General features: G+C 39.6%; 1 protein-coding gene and 1 long non-coding RNA gene across 2 annotated transcripts in view; one reads left to right on the forward strand and one right to left on the reverse strand.

Moving 5' to 3' along the window:
* LOC129149463 (uncharacterized) overlaps window positions 1-26,004 on the forward strand; it is a 258,726-nt gene that overhangs the window by 57,741 nt on the left and 174,981 nt on the right. The window lies entirely within an intron of this gene.
* EDNRA (endothelin receptor type A) overlaps window positions 1-26,004 on the reverse strand; it is a 55,310-nt gene that overhangs the window by 16,303 nt on the left and 13,003 nt on the right. The window contains exon 3 of the mRNA XM_008143939.3: window positions 8,640-8,767. Within this exon, the coding sequence (XP_008142161.2) occupies window positions 8,640-8,767 (128 nt within the window). The remainder of the gene's footprint in view (window positions 1-8,639; window positions 8,768-26,004) is intronic.

The following is a 26,004-nucleotide window of genomic DNA, read 5'->3' on the forward strand; positions in this document are numbered from 1 at the left end:
TCCAGGCTCCACACAGCGGCTTTTGCATATAAATGGCATGTTCTGTGGCAGCTTAACCAACTGCAGCTCCAGTCAGACTGCTCCAAAACCGCCCAAGCAAAGGAGGAGAAAACTAGTTCTTGCTGTAGCTCCTGCTGGGGGACACACAGTACACAAGGGTACACCAAGAGTGTCCACCTCAAGTAACTGGGAGGCTGACCCATTGAACCAATAGGACATCTAGTACACAAAACTACCCTACCAATTCAGGGAAGCAGCGAAAATGAGGAGGCAAGGAAACAGATCACAAACCAAAGAAATGGAGGAGAACAAGCGACTGGACATAGAGTTCAAAACACGGTTATAAGGTTTTTCAAGAATTTCATGGAAAAGGCCGATAAATTCAATGAGACCCTCGAGGATATGAAAAAGGACCAACTAGAAATTAAACATACACTGACTGAGATAAAAAATATTATACAGAGACCCAACAGTAGACTAGAGGATCGCAAGAATCAACTCAAAGATTTGGAATACAAAGAGGCCAAGGACACTCCTCCAGAGAAGCATGAAGAGAAGAGAATTCAGAAAGTTGAAGATAGTGTAAGAAGCCTCTGGGACAACTTCAAGCAAACCAACATCAGAATTATGGGGGTACCAGAAGAAGAGAGAGAGCAAGATGCTGAAAACCTATTTGAAGAAATAATGAACGAAAACTTCCCCCACCTGATGAAAGAAATAGACTTACAAGTCCAGGAAGTGCACAGAACCCCAAACAAAAGGAATCCAAAGAGGACCACACCAAGACACATCATAATTAAAATGCCAAGGGCAAAAGACAAAGAGAGAATCTTACAAGCAACAAGAGAAAAACAGTTAGTTACCTACAAGGGAGCTCCCATACGATTATCAGCTAATTTCTCAACAGAAACCATGCAGGCCAGACGGGAATGGCAAGAAATATTCAAAGTGATGAATAGCAGGAATCTACAACCAAGACTACTCTACCCAGCAAAGTTATCATTCAGAATTGAAGGTCAGATAAAGAGCTTCACAGATAAGAAAAAGCTAAAGGAGTTCATCACCATCAAACCAGTATTATATGAAATGCTGAAAGGTATTCTTTAAAAAGAGGAAAAAGAAGAATAAAGATAAAAATTATGAACAACAAATACATATCTATCAACAAGTGAATCTAAAATTCAAGTGAATTAAAAATCTGAGGAACAGAACAAACTGGTGAACTTAATAGAATCAGAGGCATAGAATGGGAGTGGATTGATAATTCTCAGGGGGAAAGGGGTGTCTGTGTGGGGAGTTTGGGAAGAGACTGGACAAAAATCATACACCTATGGATAAGGACAGCGGGGGGGAGGTAAGGGCAGAGGGGGGGGGGGTGGGAACTGGGTGGTGGGGAGATATGGGGGGAAAAAGGAGAAACAATTGTAATCTGAACAATAAAGTTTCATTAAAAAAAAAAAGACTTCAATGCCAGCACCAAGTTTCTGAAACTGAATAAATCCATGGCCTCTAAAAAAAAAAAAAAAAAAAAAAAAAAGACTCAATTACAACAGGAGAGCACACATAACTCACACAAGGGACATTCCTGGAGTACCCAGTTTAGGTGAGCAAGGAGACTGTGCCAACGGGTCCTACAATACAATATATAGTTGATGTATTATAGAATTGTATATCTGAAACCTATATAATTTTAGGTCACCCCAATAAATTCAATAAAAATAAATAAAATTAAAAAACTGGATGTTCCCAAAGTAATTTCTTTTGGAATATAATAACACAGCACATATCTACTCAAATAGGTTCTTCTTACTATGTGTGATTATAAATAGCCTTCAATCTAATCATCATAGAAAATCTGCAAGTGTAGATCCAACCACTAATAACTGATATTTGAGAAAAACATCCCTCCTTTTTGAAATGCTTTATATTCTTGGCTTCCCCCACATTCTCCTGGTTTTTCTCCTGCTTCACAGGCTACTCCTTACTTCCTTAGCCGGATCCTGCATATTTCTCTTAGTGATCCCTCCAGTCTCATGGCTTTAATATCATTTAAACTATGTATATGCTGATAAATAATTCTCAAATTTATAACTCCAGCCTAGAACCTCACCTCTAACTCTAGACTTGAGATATCTACTCAGATATCTAGTAGGCATTTAAACTCACCCAAACCTGATTCCAGTCTTCTTCCTTGTCCCCAAGCCTGCCTTCTTTTCAATCTTTACCATCTCAGGCCAAAACTCTGAAGTCAGCCTTCATTCCTTTTTTTTCTCTTCCACCAAACAGCCAAGTATTTAGCTAACCTTGCAAATTCTTCCTTCACAATATATCCAATGCAATCACTTCTCACCATCTCCCCTGTTACCATCTTGCCTGGATTATTACAATAGCTTCCTAACTGGTTTCCCTGCATCCACTTTGCCCTACTACAGTCTACCCTGAACACAGAAACCAGGTTAAAACATCAGTCAAACATGTCACTCCTGTGCTCAAATGCCACAGTGGTTTCCCACTGTGATGGGAATACCTCCTAATATCCTCAGAGCTGCTTTTTAACTTCCCTTAGGTCTTTACTCAATTGTGCCTTTTTACAGAGGCCTTCCCCAAACATTCTATTAAAATTGCCAGCTTCCCCTCCAAATTTACCCTGTCCTGCTAACCCTAATATATTTTCTAAATAATGCTTACTACCATGATATTATGGTATGCACAGTGATGCCACATGGGATATATACAGCACAATTTTCTGGAGAAAAGTTTTGCAAAATATTTTATAAATATTTTACTTATCTATTTTTTTATTGTCTGTGCCCACCCTTCTCTTTAGAATATAAGCTCCAGAGGGTAGACATTTTGTGTGTTGGTCACAATACTTAGAACAATAGATGCTGAATAAATATTTATTAAATTAAATGTCTTTGTTTCCTTACCATGCGTTTGTCTTTATTGGCTAAAGTCAAGAGAACACTATATTGTGAACACTTTCTTATTTTTGAAGCCAGCTCTGAATTAAACAACAGATAAAGAGCTAATATGTTTAGAAATTTTAGAATCAAATAATTAAAAAACCAGGAGGGACCTTTGGGCTGATCTTTCTCCCCTTTATGTCCCAGTTAGGAGCTTGATAACTGGCAAGTTACCATGTCCTCTGCCTGGTTTCCAGTGAATGTTGTACCCTATCATGTGATATGCCAAAATGAAAGTATAAATTATGTTTTCTTTATGTAAAGTTGTTGGTTACTGTATACAGGGCGGGGCAAAAGTAGGTGTACAGCTGTTTGTACAGAAAATAATACAATCCCATATAATAAAGAGGTAATATGCAAATTGACCATCACACCATCACAAGATGGCTGTCTACAACCAGGTTGGCAGGGGAGTTAGTGAGGGACAACCAAACGACTGAACAAGCAGGCTGCATGGGGCGACCAGGCCAGCAGGGGAGTTAGTGAGGGATGACCAAACGACTGAACAGCAGGCTGCGTGGGGCAACAAGGCTGGCAGGAGGGCCGTGAGGGGTGACCAGGCTGGCAGGGGGGCAGTTGGGGGCAACCAGGCCAGCAGGGGGGGCAATTGGGGGCAACCAGGCCAGCAGGGGGGGGGTCAGTTAGGGGCAACCAGGCTGGCGGGGGGCGGTGTAGTTGGGGGCAACCAGGCCGGCATGGGGGTTAGTGAGGGATGACCAAACGACTAAACAGCAGGCTGTGTGGGGTGACCAGGCTGGAGGGGGGAGACATGAGGGGTGACCAGGTTGGCAGGTGGGGCAGTTAGGGGCAACCAGGCCAGCAGAGGGAGGCAGTTGGGGGCGACTAGGCCAACAGGGAGGGGGCAGTTAGGGGTGACCTAGCCAGCAGGGGGGGCAGTTAGGGGCAATCAGGCCGGCACACAGAGGCAGTGAGGGGCGATCAGGCCAGCAGGGGGAGGCAGTAAGGGGCGACCAGGAAGGCAGCCAGGTGAGTGATTAGGAGCCAGCAGTATAGGATTGTGAGAGGGATGTCTGACTGCCGGTTTAGGCCCAATCCTGGGGGGTCCGGATTGGAGAGGGTGCAGGCTGGGCTGAGGAGACCTGCTCCCATGCACAAATTTTGTGCACCAGGCCTCTAGTCAATAAATAATGATACAAGAATAAACTCAGTGTTTCACAGTACTTACAACTGTACATTTATACTTTTGCCCCATCCTGTGTTTTTATAAATAGATTTTTATCAAGGCCAGAGATGTTTAATTCATGTTTTGAATCTTTACAGTATGGTCTAGTATGGTCATTAAATTTTTAAAAGTTTACTATTGAATGTACTTTTAAACAGTATGAAAAACAAATTCAAAATATAGCACTTCAACAAAATCTTTTATTTCTTCTTATTTTTTGTCTATTTCTATTCTAATAAGCATAGTTTGAATATAAAATCAGTTATAATTTTATTTTAGCTTTATTTACATTAGATTATAAAAAAATCTCATGTTTCTACAGAGGCATATCATTTATTAATTTAATGGCTACCCTGTATAATAAGATACTGATGCAATTTACTTAAACCTTTCTTTAATGTTCATATTTCTAGTCTTTGAGCGTTGTGAATAACACACCTACAAATATTTTCTTTCTCCCTTTGAATGATTTTCCAGGATTAATTATCTTGAGTGGGTAGGATTATTGAATTAAAGAAACAGAAAGGTAACTGAAGTATGTTAAAAAACCTTCCTACCAAGTGTCTATCAAAATTTGCCTACATTAGAATTTATTATTTTTCTTTCAATTTTCCCACTTTCATGAGGTAAAGTGGCACTTCTGTCTTAACCTCTGCACATTTTTGATTAACAGCAAACCTGAATGTATTTGTAATGTTTGTTTATGATTTATGTTTATGTGATAGACAACCCAATTGCCATAGAGAGGTTTGGAGGCAAAATACTAGCATTGAGAATTTTAAAGAGAAACACAATGTGGTGGATTAAAAGATAGCTGCCCATAGACACAGACATTAGTGTGGTGATGGCCAGAGGGAAGGGGGAGGTTGGGGGCTGGGTAGAGGTGGGCAAAGGGGAGGAAGATGGGGACATCTGTCATAATATCAACAGTAAAAACAAACTTAAAAATGATTTTAGAAAACATAAAAACAAAATTATAGCAGCAAATACTGTGACAGTTCTTCAACTGAGCCCTTTAAGTTGGATGCAGCTGAAATGATGCTTTGCCACTTTTAGGTCTGGCCTCTAAGTAGAGCAACAGGTTCCCCTTGGAGCCCTGAGCTTGCTGGGCAGAATGTGTTGAGGGGCCCTAGACTACATGGAGAGGGAGATGGGCTCCGCTGAGCTCAGACTTCCAGCTTTTCTTGCCAATAGGCCAGACATGTGAGTCTGGCACCCAAGAGATGCTCAGCTGCCAGCTGAAATCCACCAAGAGACCCCAGTCAAAGTAACAAGGATCAGAAGACTTGTCTGTGGTAAGATAATGATAAAATGGCGGATCTTTTAAACCACTGTCTTGGGGTAGTTGGTTATCAAAGAAAAATGAGCTAGCAAAATTAACCAGTTGCCTGATTTTGACATTAGAATTAAGATAAAGAATGAATAACTATGTGAAATAGGGAACAGAACCCCAAATGAGATCCCAAGTTGCCCTACAGCCAGCATTGGACTTTGTTCAGTCCCCACGTTCTCTCTTCTGGATCAGCCATTTCTTCCACATCTTCACTATTGTCATCCAGCAAAGGAAAACCATAGCACCAGGAGAGTAAGGAGAAACTAAGTTCATGTCTAAATACAAATGAAGGTTTTCAGAAACTTCCCTTCGTGCTTCTTAAATTAGTATGAACCTTTGATAATATCACAGAGCCCAATGAGCAGTTATTTGCAACTAGAGGCCTGGTGCACAAAATTCATGAGGGGGTGGGGGCAGGGGGGGTTGTTCCTCAGCCCAGTCTGCACTCTCTCCAGTCTGGGACATCCCTCTCACAATCCAGGACTGCTGGCTCCCAACCGCTTGCCTGCCTGCCTGCCTGATTGCCCCTAACCGCTTCTGACTGCCAGCCTGATCACCCCCTAACCACTCCCCTGCCAGCCTGATTGATGCCTAACTGCTCCCCTGCCAGCCTGATTGATGCCTAACTGCCCTCCCCTGCCAGCCTGGTCACCCCAACTGTCCTCCCCTGCAGGCCTGATTGCCCCCAACTGCCTTCCCTGGCAGGCCTGGTCCCTCCCAACTGCCCTCCCTGGCAGGCCTGGTCACTCCCAACTGCCCTCCCTTGCAGGCCTGATTCCCCCCAACTGTCCTCCCCTGCAGGCCTGGTCACCCCCAAGTGCCCTCCTCTGCTAGCCTGGTCACCCCTAACTGCCCTCCCCTGCAGGCCTGGTCCCTCCCAACTTCCCTCCCCTGCTGGCCATCTTGTGGTGGCCATCTTTGACCACATGGGGGCGGTCATCTTGTGTGTTGGAGTGATGGTCAATTTACATATTACCTCTTTATTATATAGGATTATGGGATGAAGAATTGACATCAACTTTTGAGTTTGAGACCTATCAAAGTTGCCTTATTAATTGATATTTGCAACTTTTCCAGGTGTCTAATTATACATCATTCTGGAGCAGTTGTTAAAGGAGTTTTATCTTTTTACAGCCTCCTTCTCCAGGCAACTTTTAACTGGAAGTTGAATCTGTACCCAGACCCTTTTACTGTTCTAACCTCCATCGTCTTCCACTTTAAATACAACTGCTAACTGCAAAGAACAGCACTGAATTCTCCTCCTCAAACTCAAAGTTCCCACCTGCCTTGGCCAGGTAGCTCAGTTGGTTTGAGCTTTGTCCCAATACAGGAAGCAAGGTTTAGAGTTGAATACTCTGTCAGAATCAGTCAATGAATACATTGGAATAACAAATAAGTGGAATAACAAATCGAGGTCTCTCTCTCTCTCTCTAAAAATCAATAAACTTTTCTTAAAGTAGGTTTAAAAAATCCATCACTTATGGCATGTAAGAATATCTATTTTAATTATTGGTAATGGTTGATTATTCATATTTTGCTGGGAAAAATTTATTCATTTTAGAAATATACTTATAGGAATATACTTTTAGAAGTATACTACCTTAGCATTTAAAAAATTATTTCACTGATAAAGCTGAATTAGGGATCTAAAAATAGGTTTCTAAATTTCCTGTCTTTTTCTGAAATTCCCACTTTATCTTTTTCTTGTGACTATGGATGTAAAATACAAATAAATAAGAGGCAGATTTGAGGAGGAATTAGTGAAAAGGTTAAACTGAGACAAGTCTAGAATGGAAATGAAAAATGAAAACTCATCAACTTTTGTACAAGTCAAAAACATCTCTTGTTTACCTTATTCATTTAAAAGCTGACAGAACTTTTCTTTGATACTCTCGCATTCTGTATTAATTGAGCAATCAATGAAATGATAAAGAAACTGTATAGAACTTGGATGTACAGTTACTCTCATTATCCTCCCCCACAAACAACTCTGAAATGAGAAATAACTGATATTTAAAAAAAATACATAAAATAATCATGAAAATCTTTCTGAGCCATAATTTGTCTCAGCTCATACACTAATAGCATGGATTCCCAAGTTGCAAATTGTTTTGTAACAGGTTCCAATTTCCCTTTTTTTTACTCCTTGGTTTAGTAAAAGAAATAAAAAGAAAGATTTTCATATTTTTAGTAGAATGCAATGCAACCAAATCAAGACTCAAAGCAAAGGTAGCTTATCTTCAGGAACTAACTGTGAATGATTCATTCTCATGTGAAATATTTTGAAACAGAAATGTCAAAATAGATTCCCTCCCTGCAGGTCCCAAAGCTTAGAGTCAATACCAAATAAAATGTAAAAATAATAAAAAAGGACCCATGAAACAAAGAATGATGAGTTTATTACCCAGGAAAGAATTCCTGGATTAAAGCAGATTTTTGTGGGAGTGAAATTTTAAAATGGCTTAACTTCTTGACCTAAAACTGAGACCAAGTCTTAGTAAAATATAGTGTCCGCCAAAAATGTGTACACACTTTGAATAATTATTAATTTCAATGTGTTAAGTCTGAAAAGAAAGAAACATCAATTGAGTTATCAACTGTTAAATGCGTATACATTTTTTTGGGGGGGACATCCTGTAGATGCTTGAATTATTTTTCTGTCTTTAAAAACAAAACAAAAACCAAGAACATTTCGCTTGATACAGAACTGGTAATTTGTAATTGAATGTTTAGTTAATTTTTTTTTCCATGCGTGGTGGGGATGGTGTGGGTAAGGCAAACCAATACCAGAAATAGGAATCTATGCCCTATTACTGAATCAGAAGGCAAACCTTCAGTAGGATTATGTTTTCTAGAAGGGCTGTTCAATCTCTACTCCTTTTAATATGCTTTTTAATTAGAATTTTTGTTGCCATTAGGCTGCCAAATGAATATAATTGACAAAATGCTCTAGATGCAAATTGCCTAAGCCAAAGATGGCTAATAATCAGTAAATGTGAAAAGCAATTCTAAACATTAGGGTAAGACTGTTAATATTTTAATTCACTTGAAATAACAACTATCCAGGCACCAACTCCAATGCTTCTTGACTTCCCTTCTTATGACAAAAATGCTTTTCTAAATCCAACAAAAGAGTAAAGGGAAAGAACCACATTACCTGTCAACACTGAGAGCACAGAGATTGAGGACGGTGATCCCCACTGAAGACTTCTGCAAAAAGGGGAACAGCTTGCATAGAAATATGCCAAAGTCATTGTGATCAAAAGGCCAGCGCCCAGCCAACAGCTGAAAAAAGGAGACAAAGTAGTAAGAAATGGCAGAGCTGGCATGGAATACATGGACACATACTTCTAATTATCTTCCAAACTTCTACATTTTATTATTCATTATGCTTTCCAGTTAGCATGGTAGTCACAGAGTATACTTCTTTTCCTTATTTTCATGTTTTAAAGACTCAGCAATCTGGAAAGGTTTGGAAAATGATAAATATAATAACAGAACAGATAAGCCTTTGATCTTATATGTAATAGTCATAACAACTACTTTTCAAAGAGGAGCAAAAGTGTGGGGCTTGGATGATAGCTTAACAGGGAAGCAAGGCAGTCATCTCTTATCAATTCTTGCTAAACCATAAGTAAAGAAAATGGTTTTCAGTTAGTGGCATTGGAAGATTATATTGTCTCCTGACAAGCAGACAAAGTTTTGAATGTGAGGTTATGAAGAATACTGGGAAAATGAAGTGGTTTAGGATGTACTGACTTTGTCAGCTGGTTAACACCCAAAGCCCTTTGGAACCAATTTTTCCCTCTGTGCTTAAGGAGCTGACTGCTTCAGTACATGTGTCATAAGCAGCCTTTCTTTATTTAGGCTCAAACTTGCCTTTATCATACAGAGAAAAGTGTGGGTCCTGTGATCTGTTTGTAGCATTTGTGGAAAATTATTTTTTCATGTTGACAATTTAAAATCTTTGTTGGTATAAAAGGATGGGCCCCCTCTAGTGGCTGTGCCAAGTAGTAAGAACATGAAGTCCCTGGAGTTGCTGATATTCATCTAATTGGGGTATTGCACAAGGAGAAGACTAGTTCAGCTACCTAAGAGGGGAAAGGAAGTCTTTGCTGAATATATGATGTATTTTCAAGAGTAAAAATGGTATTGATTTCTTTTCCAAATTTTGCTTAGTGACTCAGAATTTAAACTTTCTTTACTCAGTAGGAAACACTATCCTACTAACTAGATACATTTGTCTTTTTTTGTTTGCAAAGTACCTATTGCCATAGTAACTCTAAGTTGAGCTTCGAATTTCTGTTCTACTATTTCTAAAACATTATGTGAGGTTTAATTTCATGGTCAATGTGGTCATTAATGGGAGTCCATTGAAAGAGGGTGGGAAACCAGTATCCCATAGATACAAAATCAGAACCTATGCATTTTGAGAATTTAGTAACAAAGCCTCTCTAAAATTCTATTCTTATGGCTAAGACCCTATATTGAATTAATTTCAGAAGTTATCTTTAGTCTTTTAATATATTTCCTTTCTTCTGAATAGTTTTCTAAAAGGACCTTTGTCTTCAATCCAGCCCTGCCTCTAGTCTCTTCTTCCTCTTACTCTAGTCTTTGTTTGTGTCTTCTCAGAATTTCTACATAAACTTTTGTCCAAGGATAACTGGTGGGCTCTTCACAAAAACACTTCCCTAAACTCTGACATTTTTCATGAAGCTAACAATTATACCATTGCTGATTGCTGGTTATTAATGCTTGATGCAAGTAAAGGCAAAACGCTATTTCTGGGATGAATCACCCCTATAAAGAAAAAAAAAAACAACAACCTGGAAGCTCCTTTTTATAGAATTTGGTATTTTATCCCAGAAATGTAATTCTCCATTAAAGAGTACAGAGATATAATTTAAATGTGTAGGGGTTGTCATAGGATATGCTTTGGAATAGTTGAACTGTTATGTCATTATTGGTTCATTCCCAGAGGCAGAGGATCCTGAAATCCACTTGGATGGATTTCCCAATAAAAACATCCAATAATAAGAGGAAAAAAAGGATGTTTCTTGCTTATCAAGGGAGACTCTGAAATCCTGTGAAGGTCTAAGTGACATGTGCTAAGAAAAATGATCCAGGAAAATCCACAACTGAGCATGTATTATTTTGGGCCCTTCCAATCTCAGTTGAATTTTTTCCTTTTTCGTGCTTGCTTAAAATTTTAACTAGAGCTAGGTGTAAAGGAAGGACTGAGGGAAAGATATGGTTTTGGTGAGCCCAAAAATATTATAGAATTGTATTTCTTTGACATATATAGGTATTTGTTATGTTTGTTGTTATTTTTCTTTTGTCCAGGAGTGAGCATTGATTCTTTTGGGGAAGTATGGACAAAGGGAAATGAAAGAACCCATTGGAGGAAAAGGTTAGATACAATCACAGTGTAGACTTCCCCAACCTAAATCTGCCCCATTCTGAAAGATGTATGGATTGTAACTGTTCCAATGCAGCCAGGGGAAATTAAGCCCTTGCCTGGAGGCAACTTCTTCCCTTTCTGGTTAAATGTAGCTTCTTCAAAGAGGCTCTCCTTAACTACCCAATCTCAAGTCACGTAGGACCTGCTTGATATTCTGATTCATGGAACCAACGTTGGAGTAATTTTACACTTAACCTATTGCACTCGGATGTCGAGTATGACTCGACATGGTTAGCATCGAGATTAAAATTACTCTTTGAATGTATCAATAATTTGAAATATAAAAAAATCCAAATAAATAAGTTTGTATGAAAAGAAACTCCAGTTTTTTATTCTACTGCTGTGCTTTGTAAAATCTGGGGTATTTAAAAAATTAAATCCCGAGTAGAATAAAGGAATCGAGGAAAAAGCAAGTGAGTGCAAAGGGTTAAAGTCTCCGTTTGGTTCACTCTGTTTTAGCAATAGAACATATACAAAAGGAAGAGGCATCAAAAAGGCATGGAGTGCAGCTCACCCATTTTTCTCTTATTAGAAGAAGCATTTTAGAACTTCTGAAAGATTACAGGGAGCGTATACTTTCTTTTATATAACAGAATGTAAAATTAAAAATTTAAAATGGTAAAAATAAGCTGTATAAAAGTATAACGAAAAGCATGTCTACCTTCCAATCAAGGCCTCTAAACTTCCTGCCAAAGGCAGCCACTGTTAATTGTGTTTTCTTCCTGAAATCTTCCTCTGTACATACAAGTATATGCCTCTCATAAAAAGAAGTGGAACCATAAGGAAAATAATACCTGTTAACGTTCTTTTAGGGAAGCCTAATTGAAAAGTTTTAATTTTTAAAAGCACAATGATGAAACAATTTAGACTAGGATAGAAAAAGATAAGCAACTGCTTAGGATAAATTAGATTATGGCAAAAGAATTAGTTGGTTTCATTAATGTGAACAAGCTACTACCAATTGGTTCACACAGTTCATCTGGCACCTTAGAGCAGTCAGTTCTTATTTTTGCTATAAAAGGGTCTACAATTTCCAAGCATATAACATAGTACTTAGTATTACCAATTTTGCCCTGAAAACACATTCATCTTGTAATTTGTTTTCTATTTTAAACTTATTTCTCAGTCTCTCAAAGTAGCATTTCCACTCTTATTGTTGAAAGAAACAATCACCTACCAACAGTTACTTGAGAAAATGGGAGAAAACTGTACTACTTAAGACCCAGGTTGAAGAGGGCATGTCATAAACTCTTTTCTTAGAGACCTATCACTTTGGGCTGGGCTGGGACTGCTCAGCCTACAAGAGGTGCAGAGCAGGCACTCGGAGATGATGCACATCCTATGGTCTAAAATGCACACCGTGCCCTCCCCTTCTTGGGATCACAGAGGACCACCACAGAGCACTCACTGAGGCAGCAGAGGGCCGCCTGCGGAGAACAGATTTACCGAAGGACACTTGCCTTGGTTCTTACATAGGGAATTTTCCTACAGTTGAAATATAAAGTCCCTGATCATCATCTGAAAACTACAATACTACTAACTGGCACAAAATAATGTAGAAATGGCTGATTTGGATTGTGTCAAAATCAACAACAAATTGACAGGCTGAGTTTTTTTAAGCCTGTCAAAACAGATTTACAGAAGGACTTGTACCACATGATACACTGATAAGCATCCTGTTTTTAGAAGGACTAAGCCCGAAAGCAGGATGTCCACTATTATATTTAGCACAAAGCAATATCTACTTGGTTGGGAATTTTTAGATAAGAGGAGAGTACCTGTTTATGTCAGTTTTCTGGAACACACCCAACAGCCAGGAAGTAAGCAAAAATGTAAGGAGCCCATGGTTGATGTGAAATTTACACCCTAAAGCCTGTATACTTGACTCCTGGGCAAAGTGCCAGAGTCTTCACTGCACGTTGATTTATTCTAACTTTACACCCAATGCTATAAAGTTTAGCTTTTCTTGTTCTTTAGGCCATTGACATCCAAAGCTGCTCGTTAAAAGGAACCTTCCAGAGTGACAGTCCAGGCCATGGCTGTACATTAGAATGATTTAGGGAGCATTTAAAAATCCCAGTGCTTGAGCCATGGCCCTAGATCAGTGCTTCTCATCTTTGGCCCCCAGGAGACATTTGGTTATGTCTGGAGACATTTATTACAACTGGTGGTGGGGGAGAGGGAGGCTACTAACATCTATTGGGTAGAGGTCAGGGATGCTGTTAAACATCTTGTAATGCCCAGGACAGGTCTGCCAACAAATAATAATCCAGCCCAAAATGTCAGTAGTGATGTGGTGGAAAACCATATTGTAGATCAATTAAATCACAATCTTTGGGGTTGGGACAAAAGCCTCAGTAGTTTTTAAAGTTCCCAGGTGACTCCAGTGTGTGGCCAAGGCTGAGAATCATTGCTTTAGCACAGTGGTTCTCAAGCTTTAGCCCAGGGGTTCTCAAGCTTTAGCAGCATGAGAATCATCTAGAAGACTCATTAAACCAGATTGCTAGGCCCTAACCCCAGAGTTCTGAGGTGAAGCCTGAGAATTTGCATTTCTCTCTCTCTCACAAAAAAGAAAAAAAAAAAAAAAAGGTACAGGTGATCTAACCCTAATGTTGCAGTCTAATGTCCCAGGCCTCACCAGTGTGACACTACAAAATAAGGCTGTTCTTTCCCAAATTCAACTTAAATTGTAAACTCATAAGATTTAGGTTCAAGTATAAGATTTACCTGTTACTAATTGTGTGACCTTGGACAAGCCATTTTCCCACTGTAAGTCTCATTCCTGTATTTGTTATTGGGATGGTTCTCATATCTGCCACATGATTGATGAGCATTTGGGAGCCTCGAATGGCAAAATGCTCATGAAAGAATTCTGCAAACTGAATGTACACCACACAAATGTTAGTTATTTTGCACTGCTATGATTTATAATCATAAACTGAAATGTACCATTTATACATGACTTAATGAATAAAAAGATAATATAAATGAATTTCCCCCTCTTTATTCATTCCAGACGTTAATATTCCTTGCCATTTAATGTTGTTGCTTGGACATTATTTTTCAGATTGGCATGACATCCTAATAATGGGATAAATGAAACCAGTGGCACATTTTTCTTTGTGTTTATTTTCCCTCCACCCTGTCTGGTGAGGCTGAGGGATTCTCCTCCTCCCCACTGTCTCACTCCACCCATCCTAGACAGGAATGAGGGATTTATGAGTACAGTCTGTAATAGCTGAAAACCTGAAAGTAAATAAAAGGTTCTCTTCCCCTCAAGATGAATTATTGTAGGGTCACTTAGAATTGGACATGATGGACCAGATGCCAGTCTTTAAAAAAGTGGGGTTCGAGGTTTTCTTTTTGCTGGGGTCAGGGCTGGGATATAGAAGTTGGTACATCGTCAAAATAAAAACATCTTCCAACAGCACAGACTGGGATCATTATAAGCCTGTGACACCCAGGACAGGCCTTAATAATGAGAATATGCTCAATGGATGTTGCAAATTTAAAATCAAATACAATAAAATAAATAAATCACCGGGTGTTACTGAGAATAGATTTTGATCTTTCATTATACTTTAATTGCTTCAGGATTGAGGACTAGAACATTCATAGAAATAAATAAAACCTGTGGCTGCTACCCTATCCACACACTTTTTCCTGCGATAGACTCCTCTTGCCTCCTGACCAGCCCAAGCAGTTAGAGTGGGTGACAAACGCAGAGCAGAGCAGGAACTCCACAAGTGTTCCCAGCTCTGGCACAAGGTGCCCAGGGACCTGGGGAGGTAGAGGAGCGCTCCGTTGTCATACATGCGAGTGCCTGGCTTACTGGTTAAGTGAGGGCCATGAAGCTTGACTCCCTGGGTCAGACAGAAGGCTCTACTATGTCCTGACCCTGTGACCTTGGCATGTTGGTGAACCTCACTGCTTCTCAGCTTCCTCCTCTAGAAAATGAAACAGAGACGGTAGCTACCTCAGAGGATTACTGTGGGCAACAGAAGAGGCAATCCATACAAAGGGCTTAGGTGAAGTAAGTATCTGGAAATGTGAGCTATTTGCATGGCCCATAGTTATCAGTCTCTACTTTTTAAAATTATTTTTATTGATTTCAAAAAGGAAGGGAGAAGAAGAGAGAGAAACATCAATAATGAGAGAGAATAATTGGTCAGCTGCCCCAGGGATTGAGCCGGTACCCAGGCATGTGCCCTGACTAGGAATCAAATTGTGACCTCCTGCTTCATAGGTCAATGCTCAACCACTGAGCCATGCTGGCCAGGCTATCAGTCTTTACTTTTTGTCCTGTTTTCCAATGAAGTTGTGAAGGGGGATCATCCAGGTCATCGGGCAGGGTGAAAACAGACCACAGAAGAAAAAAAGCCCCCATTCTCTCTCTTTTTAAAAAATATATATTTCTTTATTGATTTCAGAGAGGAAGGGAGAAGGAGAGAGAGATAGAAACATCAATGATGAGAGAGAATCATTGATCGGCTGCCTCCTGCACCCCCCCCCCCCCCCACTGGGGATCGAGCCTGCAACCCAGGCATGTGCCCTTGACCAGAATCGAACCTGGGACCCCTCAGTCCGCAGGCTGACGCTCTATCCACTGAGCTAGGCTGGCCAGGGCAAAGCCCCCATTCTCAACGAAATGGCTACCTAGAAGATAAACATCAATGACAGTTCCTAAGGAAGCTGTATAACAGTATTCTGTGGGGGCACAACAGAAGGAGAAGGTGGTATGGCACAATGACAAAGAGCCCAGGCTCTGGAGCCCGCTGCTTTGTGCCCTGGCATGACTTAGGCAAGTTAACTGTGCCTCAGTGAAAACTGGAGATAAAAAGAACCCACGTCATGTGGGTGATGTGAGTATGAAGTGAACTAATTCATTCAAAGCACTCCTGGCCCTCACAGATCAGATCATAAAGGTTAGTTCCTGTAAGAGAAGGTTCCTGTTACTCTGCACTTAGTTTGGAAAACATGAAACTGTTGCTATTATTTGCTACCCATATTGTTCACTGTTGTATATTCAGTGCTTCATTTTTTGCTGAAGCCTTAACTTTTAGAATCTGAAACACATAGATGTTAATAATAACCAGGAGGAGAGGAGGGAAAAAAAAGAGGAAAAATACTTTTTAAAGTCAGAGTTCCAACGTCATGAAGGTTTTATTCCTTAGAGGAAAGATGATTCACCCAAGTTATGGGATTATTATCCCCAACAGCCTCAGTCATCTGAAGGCTGGGAAGACAAGGACATTTCTCATTTTGATCACTCTGTGTAAGGATGCCGATCTGGATGCCAGGGCTTGAGACTTCTACTTACTTTACATGCATAAAACCAAAGGATCATTGGATGGAGAAGAATTCAACTTTGCTAAAGTAGAAAAACTAGAAATACTCAATATCAAAATTATACAGGTTAGTTCCAAATATATATCTCAATGCTTTAAAATTTCATTCATAACAGAGAGAAGATTTATGTTGGAAAGAATGAATCTGGCTTTTCCTGAATCGAGAAAAGATTTCACACATATGTCATGATTGGAGCCTTACATTTTCTTGAAAGAGGTTGCAAGCGTAATTATGGAAAATAAGTGCTTTGACCTGGACACACAAGAAGGCCCGCCATCTAATGAAAAAGTTTTATTGTTTATTTTAATTAGCAGTCTCATGGTAGTACATGCTAGTACTCATCTGAGAGAACCATGCAGGCAAAAACAAAGTAGAATTAAACAAAACAAACTAGCAGCAATCCCTACATAGAGATTTAGGTAGTAGCCCCAAAAACTTACCAGGAAGGTGGTGATAAGTAGGAGAAAGGGAAAATCAATGGCATATTTGAAAGCAGGCAGCTTATTTAATATATACCATCTTAAGATCTGGAGTTAATTCTTCATTATAAAGTATGTCATGTGGTCATGATTATCCTGTGTGTAAACGGAAACAATGACCGAACAAAGATATGGTATGCAGCGTGAGAAAATGATACCATATGTGACTTTCTTGGGGGAGAAAAGAATGCAATTGATGCTGAAGCTGATGTATTACAGTAAATAAGGTTGAGGTGATTTTGAATGTTTAATAACAGAAACTCATTAGAAAATAAACAATTCCCAATAGCTGAGGCATAAAGTGAAATGGCAAGACATACTCAAGATGTCTGAGTTACCAGTCATGTTATGATGCGTCACATAATAACGAGGTGCATTTCAACAATGCACCCGTTAAAGTTTTAGAAGCCTTGGTTGTTTTCTAGAAAAATGTTATGTGTGGTCTAGAGAGTTATGAAAACTACAAAAGTTTTATTTAATGTGAAGGGGGAAGGATGGGACATACTGAAGGGAAAGTTAGAAATTCTGGCTTCCAGCTCTAACCCTATTGAAAATCTTTGGGCTTTGCCAAATAAGAAATGTTGGGCTAGAACTAGATTATTTTTAAATTCTGTGCTAGCTTTTACATTGTCTTATTTTTTTCACATCAGAATTCCAGTATGTAACTGGTTTCTCTGAAACTGTTATTAACTCCATTTATCCCTAACCTAATCTAACCTAACCTAACCACAATCCTTCCCTTCATTTTTTATGGTTAATTTTACTTTTCCCATTTTTCTGTTATTCTTCCCATTATTAAGTGTTTTAGTCCCGTTTGCCTTTTTCTTTTACCCCAAAGGATTAAGGATGTCAGAACCTGAGGAATCACACAGACTGAAGCCTTAAGACTATTTATTTACTTTGCAATGTATGGATAGTATTTTAGTACTCTTCAGGGAAAAAGTTAAAATATATAGTAAATTTGCCCTGTGTGCCATAAGCATCATATTTTAAATATGATCTTAACGATATGTAAAATGCAGGAAAAAATAGTAGCTAAGTGGCTAGTTTACCTTCCAGTCAAGGGTCTATTATAAATAACTAGAGGCCCAGTGCATGATTGAATCATACACGTGTAGGGTCCCCTACACGCTTTCGCTTTCAATCGCGGGGGAGCTGGGTGCCTGTCCGTTGGTGCACCAGGCCTTTTGGAAGCCTCCGGCTCGGCGGAGGCTTCCGAAAGGCCTGGTGCCGGAGCAGACAGGCACCCAGCTCCCCCGCTTTTGATGGTCCGCGGCAAGACCTGAGCTTGCTGCCCCAGAGGCCCCTTCTGTTCCGCAGCACAGCCATGGCGCAGATGCTGAGCTGGCGCAGCCACTGGCGATGCGAGCTCAGTGTCCTGCCGGCCCAATTGGCTACCCCTGCGCCTCCCTCTGGCCCAATCGTGGGCGTAGCGGAGTGATGGTAATTTACATATTACCATTTTATTAGGTAGGATAATGTAAAATTAAGGCTTTTAAAATAGTTTTGAAAATTAGTTTGATATTGCCTTATGTCTTATTTATGGTCATTTGGAAATGAGATAACATAAACTGTACTAGTAAAGAACAATAAATTTTAACCTAGTTTTCCTTCTAGTCTTGATATTTGATACATGCTTCACCTCCACTGTAAGAATTTTGTTTATTTTTAGTGCTAGTAGAACAAAAATAAAACCATACAAATTTGGGGTCTAATGTAATTAGCCTACAGTGAGCTGGTATTCCTTTCTTAGAAACTTGAATACTCAGAGAGACTTGTACCATTTCCTTGAGATTAGAGCCAATGTTTTATTTTATTTTCATTTTTTCTTAAGGGCCTGGTATGTTGTTCCACATGCAGCAATTGCCTAAATCAGTGGTTGGCAAACTGCGGCTCGCAAGCCACGGTTTGCCGCTCTGTTGACTAATGAGTTTGCCAACCACTGGGATAGGGGCTTAATCACAAGGAACAACTACAGCCTGTAATTATTGGAATCGAGAGTCTAGGTCAGTGGTTGGAAAACTCATTGGTCAACAGAGCCGCAGTTTGCTGACCACTGGCCTAAGTAATATTGACTGCCATGACCATCAACCATTTAAGCAAATGTTAACATCAGTCTGGTAAACAACATTTATCTTAGATTTTTAAAATTATAGCATTTCAGACTTGCATAGGTGCTTAGACATAATCTAGCTCTCTAAGTGTTGTCTGTAGACTCCCTGGGATCTCTGAGAACCTCTCATGGGGTCTGCAAGATCAAGATATCATTAAGAGATTATTGCCTTTTTTACTGGTTGACATGTGTACTGTTGGTGCAAAAGCAATGGTGGCTAAAACTGCTGGTGTCTTAGCATGAATCAAGACAATGGCACCGAACTAGTCTACTAGTCACTGTATTCTTCACCATCACACACACTCAGTAAAAAAAAAAAAAAAATAAATAAAAAATTGAGGGATTATGAGTAAGGGTGAGGAGTTCAGCAAGGTCACAGGATGGAAGAGCAATATGCAAACATCCATTGCATTTCTATATACAAGCAATGAAAAATCCAAAAATGAAATTAAGACATAATTCCATTCAAAATAGCAAAAAAAAAAAGAATACCTAAAAAAGTTTAGCAAAAGAAGTGTAAGACAGGTACACTGAAATATACAAAATATTGGAGAAAGTAAAGAAGATCTCAACAAATGTTTATGGATTGGAAGAATCAATATTGTCAAATGGAAATTTCCTCCAGATTTATCTAAAGGGTTAATACATTCCCTATTATAGTCAAGGAAATTAACAAGTTGATCTTAAAATTTACATATAAATGTAAAGACTTAAAATATCCCAAACCACTTTGAAAATAGAGAACAAAGTATGGCTTCAAGTACCTGTTTAAAAACTTACTAAAACCCACAGTAATCAAGACAGGATGGTGTTGGCAAAACAACAAAGAGATCAGTGGAACAGAAAAGAAAGTTCAGAAATAAACCCTTAAACATTTATTGTTAGTTGAGTTTTGACAAAAGTGCCAAGGTAATCCAACAAGGAAAGAATGGCCATTTTAACAAATGACATTGGAATAATTGGATATGTCTATGCAAAAAAATGACTTAGATGCTTGCCTCACATCCTACACAAATTGAAACTGATTATAGATCTAAAAGTAAGAGCTAAAATAAAAACTGTTAAAGAAAAGATGGGAGAATTTTTGTGTAATCTTGATTTGGCAAAGATTTCATAAATATGATACCAGCAACATGATCCATAAAAGAAAAGTTTGATAAATTGGATTTAATCAAAATTAAGAACTTTTGCTCTTTAAAAACACACCATTAAGAAAAGGAAAAGCCAGAGTGGAAAAAATATTTGCAAATTCTATCTAATAATAGACAAATATGCAAATTGACCATACCTCTGACACAAGCCACACCCACAAGCCACGCCCACCATCCAATCAGAGCGAGCATGCAAATTAACCCAAACCAAGATGGCTACAGCCACAGAGAGCAAGGTTTCCTAGGTAACAGAGGAAGCCAAGCTTTCCGCCTGCCCTGGCCAGGCCTAAGCCTCCACTCAAGCTACACAGTTTCAATTATAGAAGGTAAGCAAATTCAAACAAATGGCAGCAGAATGGAGCTTTAGAGAGCAGGCCAGGGTTGCCGCCGGCAACAGGGGAAGCAAAGCTTTCCGCACACCCTGGCCAGGCCCACCCGCTTAAGGCTACAAAGTTTCAATTATAACCCCAACACAAATGGCTGCCCCCCTCGGAGGGAGCCCCAGGCTTGGCTCTGCTCCAGGCTACAAAGTTTCAATTGTAGAAGGAAAATAAATTCCAGATATCAGGGCCTCTGCTTGGGTTGCCAGGGGGCTTGGCCGGCCTGCAAACCACCACAGGTCCCTTGCTCAGGCCACCCCACACCGCAAGGGAACCCCCACCTGATCCCAGATGCCCTTCAGGGCAAACCAGCTGGCCCCCACCCCTGTACCAGGCCTCTGTCCTATCTAATAAAAGAGTAATCTGCAGATTGATCATCACTGCAACACACAATATCACTGCCCCCATGTGGTCAAAGATCCTGCCCCCATGTGGACACAAGATGCCACCACAAGATGGCCAGCAGGAGAGGGCAGTTGGGAGGCACCTGGCCTGCAAGGAAGGGCAGTTGTGAGGGACCAGGCTTGCAAGGGAGGGCAGTTGGAGGTGATCAACCCTGCAGGAGAGGGCAGTTAGAGGTGACCAGGCCAGCAGAGGATGGAAGTTGGGGGCAAACAGGCTGGCAGCAGAGTGGTTAGGGGGTGATCAGGCTGGCAGGCAGAAGCAGTTAGGGGCAATCAGGAAGGCAGGCAGGCAAGCAGTTGGGAGCCAGCAGTCCTGGATTGTGAGAGGGATGTCCGACTGCCCGTTTAGGTGGGATTGGGCCTAAACGGGCAGTCGGACATCCCTTGAGGGGTCCCATATTGGCGAGTGTACAGGCTGGGCTGAGGGACAACCCCCCTCCGTGCACGAATTTCGTGCACCGGGCCTCTAGTTATATATATGATGAAGAATTTTTGTCCAAAATACCTAAAGAACCCCCACAGCCCAGCAGGCATGGCTCAGTGGTTGAGCATACACCTGTGAACCAGGAGGTCACAGTTTGATTCCCAGTGAGAGCACATGCCCAGGTTGTGGCTTGATCCCCAGTGTGAGGCATGCAGGAGGCAGCCAATCAATGATCCTCTCTCATTATTGATGTTTCTATCTCTCTCTCCCTCTCCCTTCTTCTCTGAAATCAATAAAAATATATTAAAAAAAGAACCCCCACAATTGAGAAATATAAAGGCTAAAGGATTTAAATAGTTCACCAAAGTAGATATACAAATAGCTAAGAACATGGAAATTAAAAATGCATAGGGGAATATCATTAAGGGAATGCAAATGAAAACCACAATGATATTTTAATAGGGATTGCACTGAATCTATAGATTGCTTTGGATAGTATGGCTATTTTAATGATGTTATTTCTACCAATCCATGAACACAGTATATTCTTCCACTGTTCATATTCTTCTTCTGTCTCTCTTTTCAACGTTCTGTAGTTTTTCAAGTACAGGTCTTTTATCTCCTTGGATAAGTTTATTCCTAAGTATCTTAATGTTGTTGTTGTTGTTGTTGCAATGGTAAATGAGGTTGTTTATTTACTTATTTATTTTGTTAATCTTTGCCCGAGGATATTTTTTCCATTGATTTTTAGAGAGAGTGGAAGAGAGAGGGAAAGACAGAGAGAGAAACATTGATGTGAGAGACACACATCTATTGGTTGCCTCTTGCAGGAGTCCTGACTAGGGCCCAGGCCGGGAAGGAGCCTGCAACCAAGTTTCGTGCCCTTGACTAGAATCAAACCCAGGACTCTTTGATCCACAGGCCAATGCTCTATCCACTGAGCCAAACCAGCTAGGACAGGATTTAAAAAAATTTTTTTTAATTTTCTCTTTCTGAGAATTCATTATTGGTGTATAAAAATGTCATCAAGTTCTGGGTGTTAATTTTGTATCCTGCTACATTGCTGAATTCATTTATTGAATCTAGTAGTTTTTTGGTGGAGTCTTTAGTGTTTTCTATGTGCAATATCATGTCATCTGTGAATGATGACAGTTTTACTTCCTTCTTTCCAACTTGGATGCCTTTCATGTTTTCTTCTTGTCTGATCGCTTGGCTAAGACTTCCAGTGCTAGGTTGAATAGAGTGGTGAAAGTAGGCATCCCTGTCTTGTTCCTGTTCTTAGGAGAAATGGTTTTAGTTTTTGCCCATTGAGTATATTGTTGGCTGTAGGTTTGTCATATATGGCCTTTATTATGTTGAGGTATGATCCCTTTTTTCCCACTTTGCTGAGAGTTTTTATCAAAAATGAGTGTTGGATTTTGTTGAATGCTTTTCTTGTGTCTATTGATGATTATGTGATTTTTGCCTTTTAATTTGTTTATTTGATGTATCATGTTTATTGATTTGAGAATGTAAGAAAATAAAATTAGTGTAAACAATGGAAATATGCAGAGAAACAGAATATTTATGACATAAATGACACCAAGACATTTATTTTGTGAAACTAAGCTAAAAGTTCACAGTGGTCAGAGTTTTTTGTTTATTTTCTTTTGTACAGACAGTCTGCAGAATTACTTTATTGTTTGCTTTTATTTTTTATTTTATTTTATTTTTTTAAAAATATATTTTATTGCTTTTTTACAGAGAGAAAGGGAGAGGGATAGAGAGTTAGAAACATTGATGAGAGAGATACATCGATCAGCTGCCTCCTGCACATCCCCCACTGGGGACGTGCCCGCAACCAATGTACATGCCCTTGACCAGAATCGAACCTGGGACCTTTCAGTCCGCAGCTGACGCTCTATCCACTGAGCCAAACCGGTTTCGGCTATTGTTTGCTTTTAAAATTAGATCTATTAATAGAGTTCCTTATTCAAATTGTTTTGGATTTTATGAAACCATTTCACAAAAAAGTATGTTTGATATGTAAATTTTTAAAATTTGAGAATTTCTAGTTTCTTTTAAAATATCAGTTGAGCCCCAGCTGGTTTTTCTCAGTGGACAGAGCATCTGTCTGAAGGGTCCTGGGTTCGATTCCAGTCAAGGGTACATACTTGGGTTGTGGTCTTGATCCCCAGTGGGGGGTTGTGCAGGAGGCAGCCAATCAATGATTCTCTCTCATCATTGATATTTCTATCTCTCTCTCCTTCTCCCTTCCTCTCTGAAATCAATAAAAATATATTTTAAAAAAATCAGTTGAGACATATTCCCAAATGTCATCTGTTTATGCTTTCGCATTCCTGTTTTAACTCCTGTGCATCTTATAAACCTAGGGAGGCAGGTCTAGCAATGTAACTGTTAGTTTTTTCAATAAACTCTGATGTTTCAACCCCAACTGAAAATATGGACTAGCCATAGACACTCATTTTCTGGATCATGTCCACGCTGTCCTTTCCAGTGACTAGGGGAGGATGCCAGTTTGATAAAAAATGTTCTTCTGAGCAGATGAGCAGATGATATGGCTAGGCAATTAGTTTGTCAAAGAACTCACCCTTTCCTTTCAGTTTATTTATTTTTTTATTTTCTGGCTCCCTTCTGTCAGTTGGCCTCACCAACATGACAATGAGTATAGAATACAAAAATCTGTTTACCAGATGTTCCAATGCAAATCTGCAAGACTTACAACATATAAGCTATTTTCGAAAACAATATTTGTTTCATACACATTTTCCCTTATAATAGCTTACTTCTGTTTTAAATAAGTGACTAAAGAAGCTGTTAGGTTTAATGGAGGAGAGAAAAGGGGATGACGTTCATCATTGATCATTCTGAAAATATACGTCTGTACTAGAGATGCCGTTTTGATAACTATGAAGTTTGCCTTATGAGGTAGGTATATGGGAGAGAAGCAGAGTGGCAGCTTAGCTAACAGCATGGCCTCTGAAATCAGAATGGATTCAAATTCTGGCTCTGCCACTTGCTGGCTGTGTAACCTTAAATAAATCCTTAAACACCGTCTTCAGTTTCTTTATTTTTGAAATTCAGGCAATACTAGTGAATCATAGGTTTGTTTTGAGGATCAAATGAGTTAGCCTGGCACAGAGTAAACACTAATTAAGCTTTAGGTAATATTATTCTTATGTTATATATTGGTATAAATCACATTTAAAAAATATATTTTTATTGATTTCAGAAAGGAAGGGAGAGGGAGAGAGAGATAGAAACATCAATGATGTGAGAGAATCATTGATTGGCTGCCTCCTGCATGCCCCCTACTGGGGATCGAGTCTGCAACCTGGGCATGTGCCCTTGACCGGAATCAAACCTGGGACCCTTCATTTTGCAGGCTGATGCTCTATCCACTGAACTGAACTGGGTAGTGTATAAATAACATTTTAATATTGCATATTTTCCCTTATTAATTTAAAAATGTTTTTTCAACATAATAGCCATTATGTTCTTGTTAAATTTAAATGAGAACATCTAAAAGCTTCCTATCTCTCCCTGGCTGTGTGGCTCAGTTGTTTGGAGCACCCTCCTGTACACCAAAAGGTTGAGGGTTTGATTTCTGGTCAGGGCACGTACCTAGGTTGGGAGTTCAATCCCCAGTCAGGGCACGTAGGGGAGGCAACCAATTTATGTTTCTCTCTCACATCGATGTTTCTCTTTCTCTCTCTTCCTCTCTTTCTCAAATCAATCAATCAATTAAACAATAAATAAAAGCTTCCAGAGAAAATAGATAAAGGCTTTATGAAGATGTATTGGTAGGCTGATCATATTTCCTGGTTTATTCAGGACAGTCTTTGTTTATGCATACTGTCCAGATGTAATTATTGATAGTGTCTCCTTTTACTCTCATAAATATCCTGGATTGGACAATAACTTACATAGTCACTCTATTATTGGGCCCTATGTAATGTGCTTCCCCCCATCTCCTGCCCAACCCCATATTCTGTGACCTCTGCTCTCTCTTTCCATTCAGTTGCCCTGGCCTCCTTGCTGCTCCTGTAGCCTCCAGGCAAGTCCCGCCCAAGATCCTTCCCAGTTTGCTCTGCTGGAGGGCTCTTACTTAGACAGTGGCATGTGGTTTGCCCTTCATCTCTTTTGTTTTTATTCAACTGCCACTTTGTATTGCCACTTTTTCAGCCACCCACTCTTAGATTAATATCCTCTCCCTCCTCCAATTTACTTTTATCCTTAGCGCTTATCTCATATGCTGCAGGGTGTACCAAAAACATGTATACACACTTTAACAGCTGATAACTCAAAAGATGTTTCTTAATTTTCAGGCAGACTAAGCTTTGAACAAAGAAAATTCATCCTAAAATGCTACTGGAAGTTTGAAAACTCAATTGAAGTACAAACACTGTAATTATTTAACCTTTTGCACTCGGATGTCTAGTGTGACTCCACACGGTTAGCATTAGAATAAAGGAATCGAGAAAAAAGCAAGCGAGTGCAAAGGGTTAAAGTGTATATACAATTTTTTGGGACATCGGGTATCCTCCCAAAATGTATGCACCCTTTAATAGCTGAGAACTCACTTAATTTTCACTTCTTTTCAGGTTTAGCTGATTTGAAATAATGGGTGAAGCCAGGCTAAGCTTTGAACAAAGAAAATTTATCCATTAGACTTTTTTTAATGGGGATACATAAAAGGTAAAGTTTATGGTACAAAACTGGCAACAGTTAACGAATTGAGGGCACACAAATACCGAACGA

This window comes from Eptesicus fuscus, chromosome 6 (genome assembly GCF_027574615.1).
Source record: "Eptesicus fuscus isolate TK198812 chromosome 6, DD_ASM_mEF_20220401, whole genome shotgun sequence".
In the NCBI taxonomy this organism is placed as follows: domain Eukaryota; kingdom Metazoa; phylum Chordata; class Mammalia; order Chiroptera; family Vespertilionidae; genus Eptesicus; species Eptesicus fuscus.